The sequence below is a fragment of the Maylandia zebra genome, linkage group LG10, assembly GCF_041146795.1.
Source record: "Maylandia zebra isolate NMK-2024a linkage group LG10, Mzebra_GT3a, whole genome shotgun sequence".
NCBI classification, from domain to species: Eukaryota; Metazoa; Chordata; class Actinopteri; order Cichliformes; family Cichlidae; genus Maylandia; species Maylandia zebra.
In genome coordinates, this window is record NC_135176.1 from 16,391,126 (window position 1) to 16,403,332 (window position 12,207).

The 12,207-nt window shown below is 41.4% G+C and overlaps 2 protein-coding genes across 4 annotated transcripts in view; both read left to right on the forward strand.

Moving 5' to 3' along the window:
- The first annotated feature begins 240 nt into the window (after positions 1–240).
- Positions 241–11,011, forward strand: paxbp1 (PAX3 and PAX7 binding protein 1). The gene is made up of 18 exons (XM_004550023.4): positions 241–701; positions 941–1,063; positions 1,398–1,601; positions 1,903–2,124; positions 2,234–2,334; positions 4,201–4,424; positions 4,687–4,876; positions 5,837–5,960; positions 6,610–6,712; positions 6,974–7,089; positions 7,641–7,840; positions 7,941–8,088; positions 8,187–8,308; positions 8,443–8,519; positions 8,631–8,697; positions 9,032–9,178; positions 9,969–10,123; positions 10,347–11,011. Exons 1-18 carry the CDS (start codon positions 404–406, stop codon positions 10,465–10,467), a joined length of 2,742 nt encoding a protein of 913 aa, XP_004550080.2. The 5' UTR covers positions 241–403; the 3' UTR covers positions 10,468–11,011.
- Positions 11,012–11,331: 320 nt separating this feature from the next.
- Positions 11,332–12,207, forward strand: part of slc7a1a (solute carrier family 7 member 1a) — a 31,425-nt gene continuing 30,549 nt past the window's right edge. For 2 of the 3 annotated variants that reach the window (XM_076889185.1, XM_076889186.1), the window contains exon 1: positions 11,332–11,574. The gene's annotated coding sequence lies outside the window, so the exon portion shown is untranslated. The remainder of the gene's footprint in view (positions 11,575–12,207) is intronic. The other variant, XM_004550026.5, reaches the window with a different exon arrangement.

Here is a 12,207-nt window from a genome sequence, read left to right on the forward strand (position 1 = left end):
ATTATTATTACATATTAATATTATAAATATTATTTTTTGCCTCGTTCTTTGTCAGAATTACACTGAACTGCTGGAAAAACCTAAAAGAGCCGCATGCGGTTCAGGACGCGGGACAATAGCTAGTTAAAACTACAAAGGAGGCAGTATTTCAAAAGTCCTTTCAGTGGAGAAAGGACAATAACTCCCGAGAAACACCGAAGAAGAATCGGTTGCCTGACAGCGAAACAGCCAATCACAGCCAAGGAAAGACAGCCGTCTAGCACCGCGGCATCCACTGCACACCTCTCTGAAAGAAAATGGCTGACATGGTGTGTGGTTGTGACATCTTTCGGCTCGAGTTACATTTTTAAGATGAACCGTGTTTGTACGTGCACTGTTGCATTTAGCTGGTAAACTAAAAAAAATGTTTAAGAAGGCGAAAAGAGCTAACTTTAGACGTCGGAATGAGTCCGACGAGGATGAGCAGGAGGAGAGTCAGCAGCCGCAGCTGGCGCCGACAATGTTTGGGCCTACCGAAATCCCATTTATGGAGACTTCCAACAGCAACGCTACCGGAGTGCTCAGCACTACAGAGAGCTGTCATAGTAACGGCCTTCAGGCTAACAGCGTTAGAGCCGTCAAGAAGGAAAAGAAGGTCAAAGATACGACTGCCGTGCCAGGACCCACGAAGGCCAGTTTGCTGAGCTTCGTCGATGAAGAAGGTAACTTTGGTAGCCAAACCGATGCTAAGCTAGCTAGCTTGTTCACATTAGCCGGAGAAAGCGTGGCAGTTTTAAGTATGATCGTTATCAAACAGTTTCTGCATATTCTGCGCAAACTACACTTCCTACTCCAGGCACTGTAGAGGGAAGAAAGTTATTGACCACCAAGCTAACATGCACGTTGTGCATGGTTAATTGGACTCATTATTAACTTTGTGCTACGACTTGTTTGTAAACAGACGGCTCAGAGGTGTTCCGAGTGAAGAAATCCAATCACAGCAAAAAGATTCTGAAACAACTCAAGAAAGAATACAAGGAGGACTTGGAGAGGTCTGGATCTACCAAACAGGATGTCAAATCAGGTGTGTTAGCCTACTGTCAATGCCATGCGTTATGTGCTGTCATGTGAACCATGAAATATTATATTTACTACTTATCTATATATTAGCGCCCAACTATGAAATAAGGTGAAGCCTAATTAAGCAGTAGAACTATAATTTTTTTTTTAACTGTGACATTAAATTACGTTAGCAAATACTTCCAATGTTTCAGCCAATTAATTGTCAGAGGCCCCCCACCTTCTTTAACCATAGTAGTTGTGTTGTCAGCCACATCTGACAGTCACAACTATGCCATAAATGATTTCACTCGACTTGATGCATCTTTCACTGCATTCCTGTTTTTTGTTTTTTCTAGATGCTCCAGCTCAGCCTGCAGTTAAAGAAGAAGTTATTAGCAGAGCAAGTAGTGAACAGGGAGAGGAAGAAATGGAGGTGGAGAGTGCTGATGAACAGGAGGATGCAAGGAGTCAAAGTGGTCAGACAAACAGTCAAGTGTCCAGAAGCAACAGCACAGGAGCAACATTCAACACACTTTCCACACTTGGCAGCTTGAGACCAGGTATATACGACACACACTTCCACCACAGTACCTATCTGAAAGGACTGTCATCACAGGAGCACATTCATGACAGTTTATTGGCATTGTAATAGCTGTGGAGTTTTTCTGTGTGTTATGTAACAAGGAATATCAGTGTCTTTGGTTTTGATATCTTGAGAACAGGTGCAGCGTTTTACATCTACCACTCTGCTGTGTTAGTTTAACTGCATTAGTGCTATGCCCCAAACACACAAGCTGTATTGTTTGTTGTTTGCACAGCATCACAAGAAGTTAGATGAAGACTTTTCTGACTTTATTCCAGGGGAGATTCCTGATGCAGCATTTATCCATGCTGCCAGAAAACGCCGGCAGCTTGCTAGAGAGCTGGGAGGTGATGCTCCTCTGGTTGAAACAGAGGCGCCCAAGAAACGTCTGGTACGAGAAGACCAAGATGCCAGCGATGACGAAGATGAGGAAGAGAAAAGGATCCGCTTCAGCGGCGTCAGGAACAAAAGCCAGAGACAAAAGATAGCCGAGGAGATTGGTACTCTATTCAGCTTCCCTGCTTGCTGTCTACTGACTACTATTCTGAATCAGATTTGTTTGTTTTTTTAACTTTATTAAAAATGGATGTGTCTTTCATATGTGTACAGGTATTGAGGGTAGTGATGATGAAGCACTGGATACCGGACAGGATGAGGAGGTGAGCCGCTGGGAGCAGGAGCAAATTAGGAAAGGGATCAGCATACCCCAGGTAAGATGTACTGAATCTCTGGATAGAGAGATATAATAAAAATATTCTCCTATCAGGTGTGACTGTTGACAGTGAATGATGTTTGTGTTTTTACTTACTGTTTGATTCTGTGCTGCCATTGTATTGTTTACTAAAAAACTGGGGCTTTCCCTTAATCAGAGTTTTTCTGTTTTTCAGTTAAGTGGAGAAATTTAAATATTTGTTCTTCCATATGAATATATTGGAACAATGTCTTTAGATGGTGTGTAAGAGCATCTCAATCTTTGTGAAGCTTGAGCGTATTTAGGTAATTTGGTAGTGACCTTTAGCTTGCACTGGAGCATTTTGGACGAGTGTGAAGCGGCTGGAAGGAGAATCGGGAACTCCAAGCCTGAGACCACGGTTCTCAATCGGAAAAGGATGGAGTGATAACTCCAGGTCAGGGACGAGGTCTTGTTCACGAGTAAGCAGAGAGTGGAGGGAGAGATCGATAGATGAATTGGAGCGGCATCCACAGTGATGCAGATGCTGCACCAATCTTTTGTAGTCATGAAGCTGTCTATTTACTAATCAGTATCTGCCTAGCCTCACTTGTTAGTCATAGATAGAAGCAGAATGGGTTCCCAGGTGGCTGAAGATTGGTCGTTCGAAAGGGACTCGGAGTAGAGCTGCTGCTCTTTTACAAATATAAAGGAGTAAGTTAGGGGGTTCAGGCATCTGACTAGGGTACCACCTTCTACGTGGGCGATCGTGGCTCAAGAGTTGGGAGTTTGCCTTGCAATCGGAAGGTTGCCGGTTCGAGCCCCGGCTTGGACAGTCTCGGTCGTTGTGTCCTTGGGCAAGACACTTCACCCGTTGCCTACTGGTGGTGGTCAGAGGGCCCGGTGGCGCCAGTGTCCGGCAGCCTCGCCTCTGTCAGTGCGCCCCAGGGTGGCTGTGGCTACAATGTAGCTTGCCATCACCAGTGTGTGAATGTGTGTGTGAATGGGTGGATGACTGGATATGTAAAGCGCTTTGGGGTCCTTAGGGACTAGTAAAGCGCTATATAAATACAGGCCATTTACCATTTCTACGTGAGGTATTCTGGGCATGTCTTACTGGGAGGAAGCCCAGGGGCAGACCCAGAACATGGGTGATTTAGTCCAACTGGATGAGTTGGATAAGGTGGCCAGGGTAAGGGATTTCAGGGCATTGGTACTCAGACTGCCACCACCCTTTGCTTTCACTTTGGTATTGTGAAGTAAAATATAGTGTTTCACAACATTTATTATACCTGCATAATGGATGTGAATTTGTTACTCACAATGTTTAGTGGACACACATTTTGGTCAAATGGAATGCAATTGTGTTGGTGATTTCAGTGCATCTTTGTGAGCTGGAAGCAGCTTGAATAAGTTGTGTTGCTTTGCGAGGCAGACACACCTTTACAGAACTCTTTGCATATGATTTCTTCTTGGTTAACGTCACTCAAGTCACTTTGAATCGAGTGACGCATTTCCGAACGATGCGTAATGATCGGGCACAAGCTCTTCACTGTGTCTGACTTTTGCTGTACATCAGTCTTTTAAAGTTGTTCCTCATCCAAGCTAGTATAGGAAACTACATGGTGCAGGGAGCAGCTGTGTTAAGCATATGCAATGTTTAGGAAAGGCTTGATTTGCCTTTGCATTTTATAGTGCAGCATGCATTTTCAATATCGCTTGATCATGTTTAATTAATTGTGGGAAGCCAAAATCATGATTGAAATTAAAATTTGATCCATTGTGCCACCCTAATATATTGAATAGTTTATGGGGTTGAAAATTTGTGCTTTAATCGTTAGTTGGAGCAATGCTGTTATTTTTAGTAGCTGAAGTGTTTTGTGTTTTCTGTGTTCCTAATGAATAGGTCCAAAGCAGTCAGCCAGAAGACAGCACAGTCTACTACCAGAACAGCTATGAGAGCCAGCCGTATGGCTCTTCCTACAGCATGCCTTACACCTACAGTACAGTGGCTCCACAGACTGCCAAACAGACTGGACAAGCTGACAATGGTTCCGTTCACTATGGGGCCTCTCTTAATGATCTAATCCCGGTATCCATTGATCTGGTAAAGAAACGCCTGCAGGATAGGTAGGTCCAGTAGAAAACTGCACCAACGTCTGTTTTCAGTCCTCAGCTCGGCTGCTGCCATCTCTGTTTGCTGTGGTCCTGATGACCGAGACACACAGTCCACAGATCTAAGGACCAGAGAGGCAAAAATGTTGCCTCTCTAGTTGCTGTTTATTATTGTTGGTGTACTTCAAACTTTTCTATCTGCAGAGCTTGTAATTAAGATTGCACTAGCTTTACAACCATCTAACTCATTCTGTCCTTGTATGTCATGTGTCTACAGGCTCAGCCAAATGCATGCAGGCCACAATGGAAATGTCGACCGCTACAAACAGATCAATGAAGACCTTGCTGCTTCTGAGCGTACCATACAGCAGCTGGAGGACTCATCCAATGACAATGCAGAGCAATATAAGTTCTTGCAAGAGATGCGAGGGTATGTTGGAGACTTGCTTGAGTGTTTCAGTGAAAAGGTAAGGGAGAATTCGCCTGCAGTCTCATTAGCTGTATGCTGTTTTGTGTCTGTGTTATCTCCACGTAATGTGGATTTCCAAGGGGTACAGTCTATCGAAATGCTGTCTTTTGAGGATTAATTGTAATTATATTTATTTTTTTTAACTGTTGAATAATTACGGCTAGTTAACAGTGCTAACAAGCAAATGTGACAGTACATATATGTTGCTTGAAGCACACTTTAGGTATTTCTCAGTTTCTTCAAAACTGCTCTCATTAATTAAAAATATATTTATGAATATATAAATATACCTGTTCAGGTTGTTTAACATTATCAGCTGTTTAAACAGAAATAATATATACTAGTTTTTGTTCATATAATACGATACTAGATTTATGAAAGATGGATTCGAGCTGCAAAAGAAATTATTACAGTAGATTAGACAAGTATGTATTAAAATATTTTCACAACGAGTCCAGATAGCTACTTCTGAATGCATGTCTTCACAGAATAATTTAGTTTTGGTCTTACAGCAACTATATGGAATGATGGAAGAACTGGCCTTCCCACCACCATTATGTTTCCTCAACTAATCTGTGCTCCAAATGGGCCACTAACCTTCCATTGTCAGCATGAATTAATGTGGAGTGCTTTCATACAGTATATACATGTCTGGATCATGATATTGTTTATGTTGGGTAGAAATGATGAACTTCACTATATTTTCTATACAAATAATCTAAGTTGACCCTTAACTTTGTCACTTTTCAGTGTTTAAACTAACTAAGTCCACTAAGTTCAGGCTTTACTTCAGAGAGCCTCCCCCAGAATAGCACATTTTCACCCAACACCAGCAATATTTTGGTTCCAGTATTATACTGTCCATCCCACTTCTTTTATCCCTTCAGCAAGACATCCCTGTGACTCGGAGTCCCACTTTTGCTGGGTCAGAGGTCACAGAAGGCATCATATTTTTCAGGTGCCTGCTGTCCTGGAGCTGGAGGCTGCCATGCACCAGTTACTAAGGCAACGGGCCACGCGACTTGTCCAGAGACGACAGGATGATATTAAAGATGAATCGTCGGAGTTTGCAAGCCTTTCAAGTCAGTCCATCTTGAAGGTTTTTATGATTTATTTGAACGGCCTCATTAGCTCTCTGTATGTGCGTGTTATGTCTGCGTGTGTCTGCGGTTCACGCTGTTGTATCGCATCACATTTCTCTCACAAATACGATTAAAGCTAAGTGATGTGTGTTGTCGAGTGGATGAGCATGTACGTTTATGGAAAAAGCTTTGTTGAGGGAGCTGTTTCGGCTGTCCTTTAATGGCCGAATCTGAAAGTCAGCTGGGTGTTTGTAACTCAGCTCAAGTAAAGATGACTGTGTAAAGATGGCATTTAAAAAAACAAATTAAGTGATATGTCATCTGTCACGTTGACTGTGCCATAAGTGAAGTTCCAGCCTGGTAAGTAATTGACACCAAAAAGTGATTGATAAAAACATTGTTTGGATTTAATATGTTTTGTTGCCAGTGGTGCCCAGTAGATAGGAAGGCTAGGGCAATATCTTCACCTGCTTGATAAATTTCAAACAGATTTTGATCTGATCGTCTAATTTATTTTTAAGCCTTTAATTATACTTTCTTATTTGAGTACCCATGTTTTAGTTTGGAATTAGTCATCAGAATAAGAATGAGGCTATGGGTTGGCTTAGCTTCTCATTACTGGCTCTAACATTACTCCTGTCTCTTGCAGATAAAGCTGTCATGGCTCCTAATCTAGACTCATTTGGCCGAGATCGCGCAGCATACCAAGAGCACAGTCGTCAGAGGAGGATAGCTGAAAGAGAAGCACGAAGGTACCAACTTGTTCTCACATTCCTCTCCCTGTGGAAATGCTGTATTGTGCTGTACTTTTGGCCACAAATGCGAAGCCAATTACAGTTACACAGAAACGAATAATGTGAATCCAGCTATAGATTTGTAAAAAAAAAAAGGTTTTCTGTGCATCAGATTTTAAGTCTTGACCATGAGAGTGTCACCTTAGTGCCAAGTTGGTAAAAGGCAATTTCTGCTCATGTTTTTAATTTGGCTTCCTTTATATTCGTGGATGAATACAGGACACGTCGACGACAAGCCAGAGAGCAGAATGGAAAGAGGGCAGAACATAAAGAAGGCTTATCATCTGATGACGAGGAGACTTCTACTGACATCACCAGCTTCAACATGGAGAGAGGTATGTTCCTGTATTTAAAAATAAATAAATAAAAAATACATTAAAAAGTAAATGTATATTGTATGCAGTGTTCAACAATGTTAACTAAAAAAAAAAAAAAAGAAATCTGTCAAAATCTTGTTTAAATTTAACAAACTGAATTCAATGAATTTCTCTGAAATAAGTCAAATTATTTGAATATAACATTCAACAAGAAAACAAATGGTTTTCTGTTTAGGAATATAAGTTTAAAAAAAACTGCACCAAAGATGTGCGTTAATATTTTTCCTGCCTTTTTTAGTAAACAAAGAGTAAATTTGAAAATGAATGAAAAATAGTAGTTATATTTTTGCATTGAAAGTATCGTTTTGATTAAAGAGCCTGTGCACACTGGTTACAGAAACCTAAAAATGATTTAGGTAATTATCAATACTGTTAATTTAGGGCAGCTGTGGCATTTACCTTACATTGGTTGTTAGTCTAATAAATGTATTACGTACCATACATATGAGATTCAACTGATATTGAAAATAATTTTTTAAAATCTGACGTGATCTCTTTGTGCTACCCAGATCGTATAATAAGGGAAAGTAAGAAGGTATTTGAGGATGTTGTGGAGGACTTTCATTCTCTCGACTACATCAAATCCCACTTTGAAGTGTGGAGGAAGGAGTATGCCAACACCTACAGAGATGCTTACATAGGCCTCTGTCTGCCCAAGCTCTTTAACCCCTTAGTCCGTCTGCAGCTGATTACATGGAACCCTCTCGAGGTAGGGCATGGGTGTATTATCAGTGTAACCAGTTCCTTTTTGAAAGGAAATTGGATGAGGAATGGTGATGGAATCTTTTTTTTCTCTATTCACTGTGCAGGCGCAGTGTGCAAACTTTGAGTACATGCTCTGGTTTGAGTCGCTGCTGTTTTACGGCTTTGAAGAGAACAGCACGTTGCAAAAAGGAGATGGCGACATCGGCTTGCTGCCTGCTATAGTGGAGAAGGTCATCCTCTCCAAACTGTCAGGTTCGAGGCATAGCATGCTCAGAGATGTCCTTGGCTTGCAAGCCTGTAGAAAATTACTCCTACTATATGCATTTCTCTCTACTTTGTGCATGTGGCAGTGTTGGCAGAGCAGGTGTGGGACCCACTTTCCAGCAGTCAAACAACCAGGTTTGTGAGCTTCATTCACAGACTGCTAAAAGGCTATCCCACTGTGCTGCACGGGGACAACCGATACACACAGGTACTCCCCACCCTCATCATCTTTTTCCTCAAAATACATTGGCTGTTAGATTACCTGATATTTTTTAGAAGAACTGCTGTCATTACCTTGATTCCCCCCCCCCCCCCCCCCCCCCCCCCCCCCCCTTCTTTTAGGAGCTATTGAAAACAATTGTCTTACGGACCAGGAGGACTCTGGATGAAGATGTCTTTCTTCCACTGTACCCCAAGAAGTATGTTCTTATTAATAACAATATTAACATTTTGATTCCACTTAGTATTTTTTCTATATTTACAATAAGCACTTAAAGCTGCTTAAAGCAATCTCTCTTGCTTTTATTCAGCATCCTGGAGAACAAGAACAGTGGTCCCTACTTATTCTATCAGAGGCAGTTCTGGTCCTGTGTGAAGGTATGTGTGCAAATGTGTGTTCTTTTTGGTGTGTGTGTGTGTGTGTGTGTGTGTGTGTGTGTGTGTGTGTGTGTGTGTGTGTGTGTGTGTGTGTGTGTGTGTGTGTGTGTGTGTGTGTGTGTGTGTGTCTTTAAATTACTTCCTCCAGTCAGTTGCTGAACTGATAGCATCACATGAATAGCTTGCCTGATTGTTGGAGATCACACAATGAGATCTGTATAATTTGAAAAGCAGCTGCAGCGGGCTGATAATCAAAGTATCTTCACACTGATATTATGTACTTTTGTGTTGCTGCCTTTGAGTCCAGTCTAACTCTTGTCTCCTTCATGCTTAGCTGCTGGGCAACATCCTGCAGTGGGACGGTATCTTATCCATGTCCTCTCTGAAAGACTTGGCCTTGGACAGCACTCTCAACCGATATATCCTCTCTGCACTGCAGACCACAGATACATGGGAGGAAAATATTCAGAAGTGCCAAAAGGTAGATAAAATGTAATCACTTAGTAGGGGTGGATTTCATTCAATAGATAAATCAGATTAAACTGAGCATTGCAGATTTCTTTTACTTAACAAAATATCCTTCCATCCATCATGAACGGATATTATGTGTGAGAACATTGTACCGATATCACTACGTCTGTGTAGGTTCTCAGTCATCACTACTTCACTTGTTTTTGAGAAAAACTGAATTTAGAACTTTTCTCTGACCGTGGTTTTACTTGTCATATATAGTTTTAAACTGATAACTGCGCTTTCAGTTGATTTGTTTTAAAAGTGCTGTAAACCTTGATATTCCAAAGCAGATGAGAAGATTTCACATTTGGTAATATAAGAATTAGTGACACAAATTTTTGGTCCTACCTATTAAATTTTGTTTAAAATGATATATTTTACAAACTGTAAAAATTACTGCTCACAAACTGTAAGGCAGTAATTTTAGTTTGCTCATGTGACAAACTGTGATCGATACATCATTTTTTTCCCCACCTTGCATACTCGTTATTTACAACCATGTAAAATACAATAAGATTTGTTGGCTGAGATCATTGTGGTAAAGAGTGAGCATGCACAGACAAAATATTTTGAAGGAGGGGTCTGTTGTACCTGTTTATGACTACATGGTCAGTTGCTATTTTTAAGTCGCATGATTATTAAAAACTGGCCCTTCTGCTGGGGTGTTAGATGTTAGTTGGTTATCTTTTTACCATTAGTGGCTCGCTGAACATGATAACACAAAGCTATTGTTTAATTCGTTCTCGTGTGCTTCTCAGGTGGTGGAGTGCTTGCCATCGCACTGGTTTTCTGGATTGAAGGGCCAGCAGACGTTGCCTCAGTTGGAGCCATTCTGTCGCTACCTCACCCACCTGGCCAACTCAATCCACCGCAGCGCACTGGTCGGGTCTGATATTGAGCGGCGCACTTCAAAGTAAGGACCTCTACACGGCTTTGTATATACAACTTGGCGCCTTGAATTTACTAATAGCTATATCTGCAAGAATGGTATTGAATGTGCTTTAGGAACAATTGCATTGTCGGTGTTGTTTTATCATATTAACTCTTCCTTTTTCACAATGAGTGCTTTTAAGCTGTGTTGTAATGAGTATTTTTTGTAGTGCTCATAGTGCATGTCATGTCATGTCTTACAACAGGGAGCAGGTCAAAGATGTTGTGAAGATGTTGGGCCAAATGAATGCCCTGGACCACATCATAGCTGTGGCAGCAGAGCATGGGATTAAAGACATCAAACCACTTTTAGAAGTCAAATCATAGAGGAGAAGCAACTTTTCATCCGGATTACAGATCACTAAATGGGATTCCCAGAGAAGGGATGTGTCACCCAGCTTAATAACTCAACAACTGAGACCATGACTGAAAAAAAGATCTTGTAAATATTGTATATATTGTATTGTATAGAAAGGTGTGTTTATACTGATGCTGAAATTAGGCCTTGTATTGTCAGCTCAAAGAGACTGTTCACTGCTGGCAATATTTTAAATGTGTAGAAGTTCTTGACATGGATTATTTTTTGAGACTGATTCCTGAATGAACACTATTCACTCCAACTCTGTACAGCAGACTCATCTTTGCCATACGAGCTAAAAGGTCAGATGCACGCAGGCAAAGAATGGTATCCAACTTTTGTTTCCTAACAGTCCAGATGTGATCTTTCTGTGATCCCTGCTTCATCCTGTTAGTATTCCTCACACCTCTCTGTTTAAATGCTCTTTAAGAATCTGAGGGCTTTGTTTTCAGCTTTGCAAGAATTCTGTTTTAGCCGTTTATTTGCCTGTAAATAAAATGAACATTTGAATGATTCTGTCTTGCTGCCATTAAGCAACAACTGTCCCTCACGATGTCGTGTTTTATGTAAGTATTATGATCATAAAAGAACAATCCAAACTTACACCCAGTGTTCTTCACCGTAGGGTTTTTAAAACTACAATATCTCTTTAAACTTGGGGGAAATGGGTATCACTGATTTATTTAAAATGATAACATGGAAAACGTTTTCAAAAAATTGCAAACCGCCAGTTTCTACACTCTTGGCAACTCTGTTTATGTAAAATGATACTTTGTTACTGACTTCAGCCAGCTGCCACATGTGGGATTTGGTGTCATCCAGTGCGATTTCAGCCAGGAGGCGATTGCGCAATAGTAAAGAGCGGGTGGGACAAGCTGTTTTTGCCTTTCTATCCCCTCCTCTAGCTCAACTACCTAGACATAGCCACTCAAGACCTAAATATATCTTTTCTACATTTAAAGACGAGACTTTCCTGACCAGCGTCGTGTGAGACAAGAGTTTGGGGGTTCTACAGCTTCCTCTTCTCGGGCCTCCCAGGGAAACTGTAAATACCTCTCCTCCTTATGCCCGTTAAGGTAAAGTACTGCTTACAATAGCTACGTAGCGACTGCATGAAAGTGATCGGGCACTTAACACTACTGTATAGCAGGCTTGACTGCTGTCCAAGTTAGTGTTAGGGATCTTTGAGGAGACTCATTTTCCTGTGTACATTTGAGTAAAGCGAATAGGGGGTCCATGCTGTAAAACACATGCTCTTTTCACTCGGACCCCCATTTTTACTGCTCGGTTGTCTGTGCTGCCGTCTTCTGCAGCGTGTCTGTGTGCAACTGTATCCTAGTTAAGGAAGCTTCTGTTAATTCTACATTAAGGGGGTACTTGTGATGCATCCTTTGAAGATGCAATCACACAAAATGAACTGCAATTCCCGGACACGTGACTCTAAGTTATCCAACGGTGGCCTGATGCGTGCAAGGATTCTTGCCATGTAAGATCTGGAGCACCGTGCAGGATTTAAAACTGCTCTAAACCCAGGACTGAGTGGGACCTGAACCTGAACTATCAATCGGTGGTCTTCCTCTTGTCCTCGATCGAGGACAGTAACAGTAGAAATTAAAATCACCGACGCCCCGATTTGACATTACTCCGATTTCCAGTTGTACAATAACCTTTTGTTTTCAGTACAGCTGTCCGGGAGTACATAGCTACTG

Coding starts and splice junctions, on each gene's coding strand:
- paxbp1 (XM_004550023.4), top strand. CDS start 404: ATGTTTAAGAAGGCGAAAAGAGCTAACTTTAGACGTCGGAATGAGTCC. Junction 7,841..7,940: donor TTACATGGAACCCTCTCGAG/GTAGGGCATGGG, acceptor TTCACTGTGCAG/GCGCAGTGTGCAAACTTTGA. Junction 8,698..9,031: donor AGTTCTGGTCCTGTGTGAAG/GTATGTGTGCAA, acceptor CTTCATGCTTAG/CTGCTGGGCAACATCCTGCA.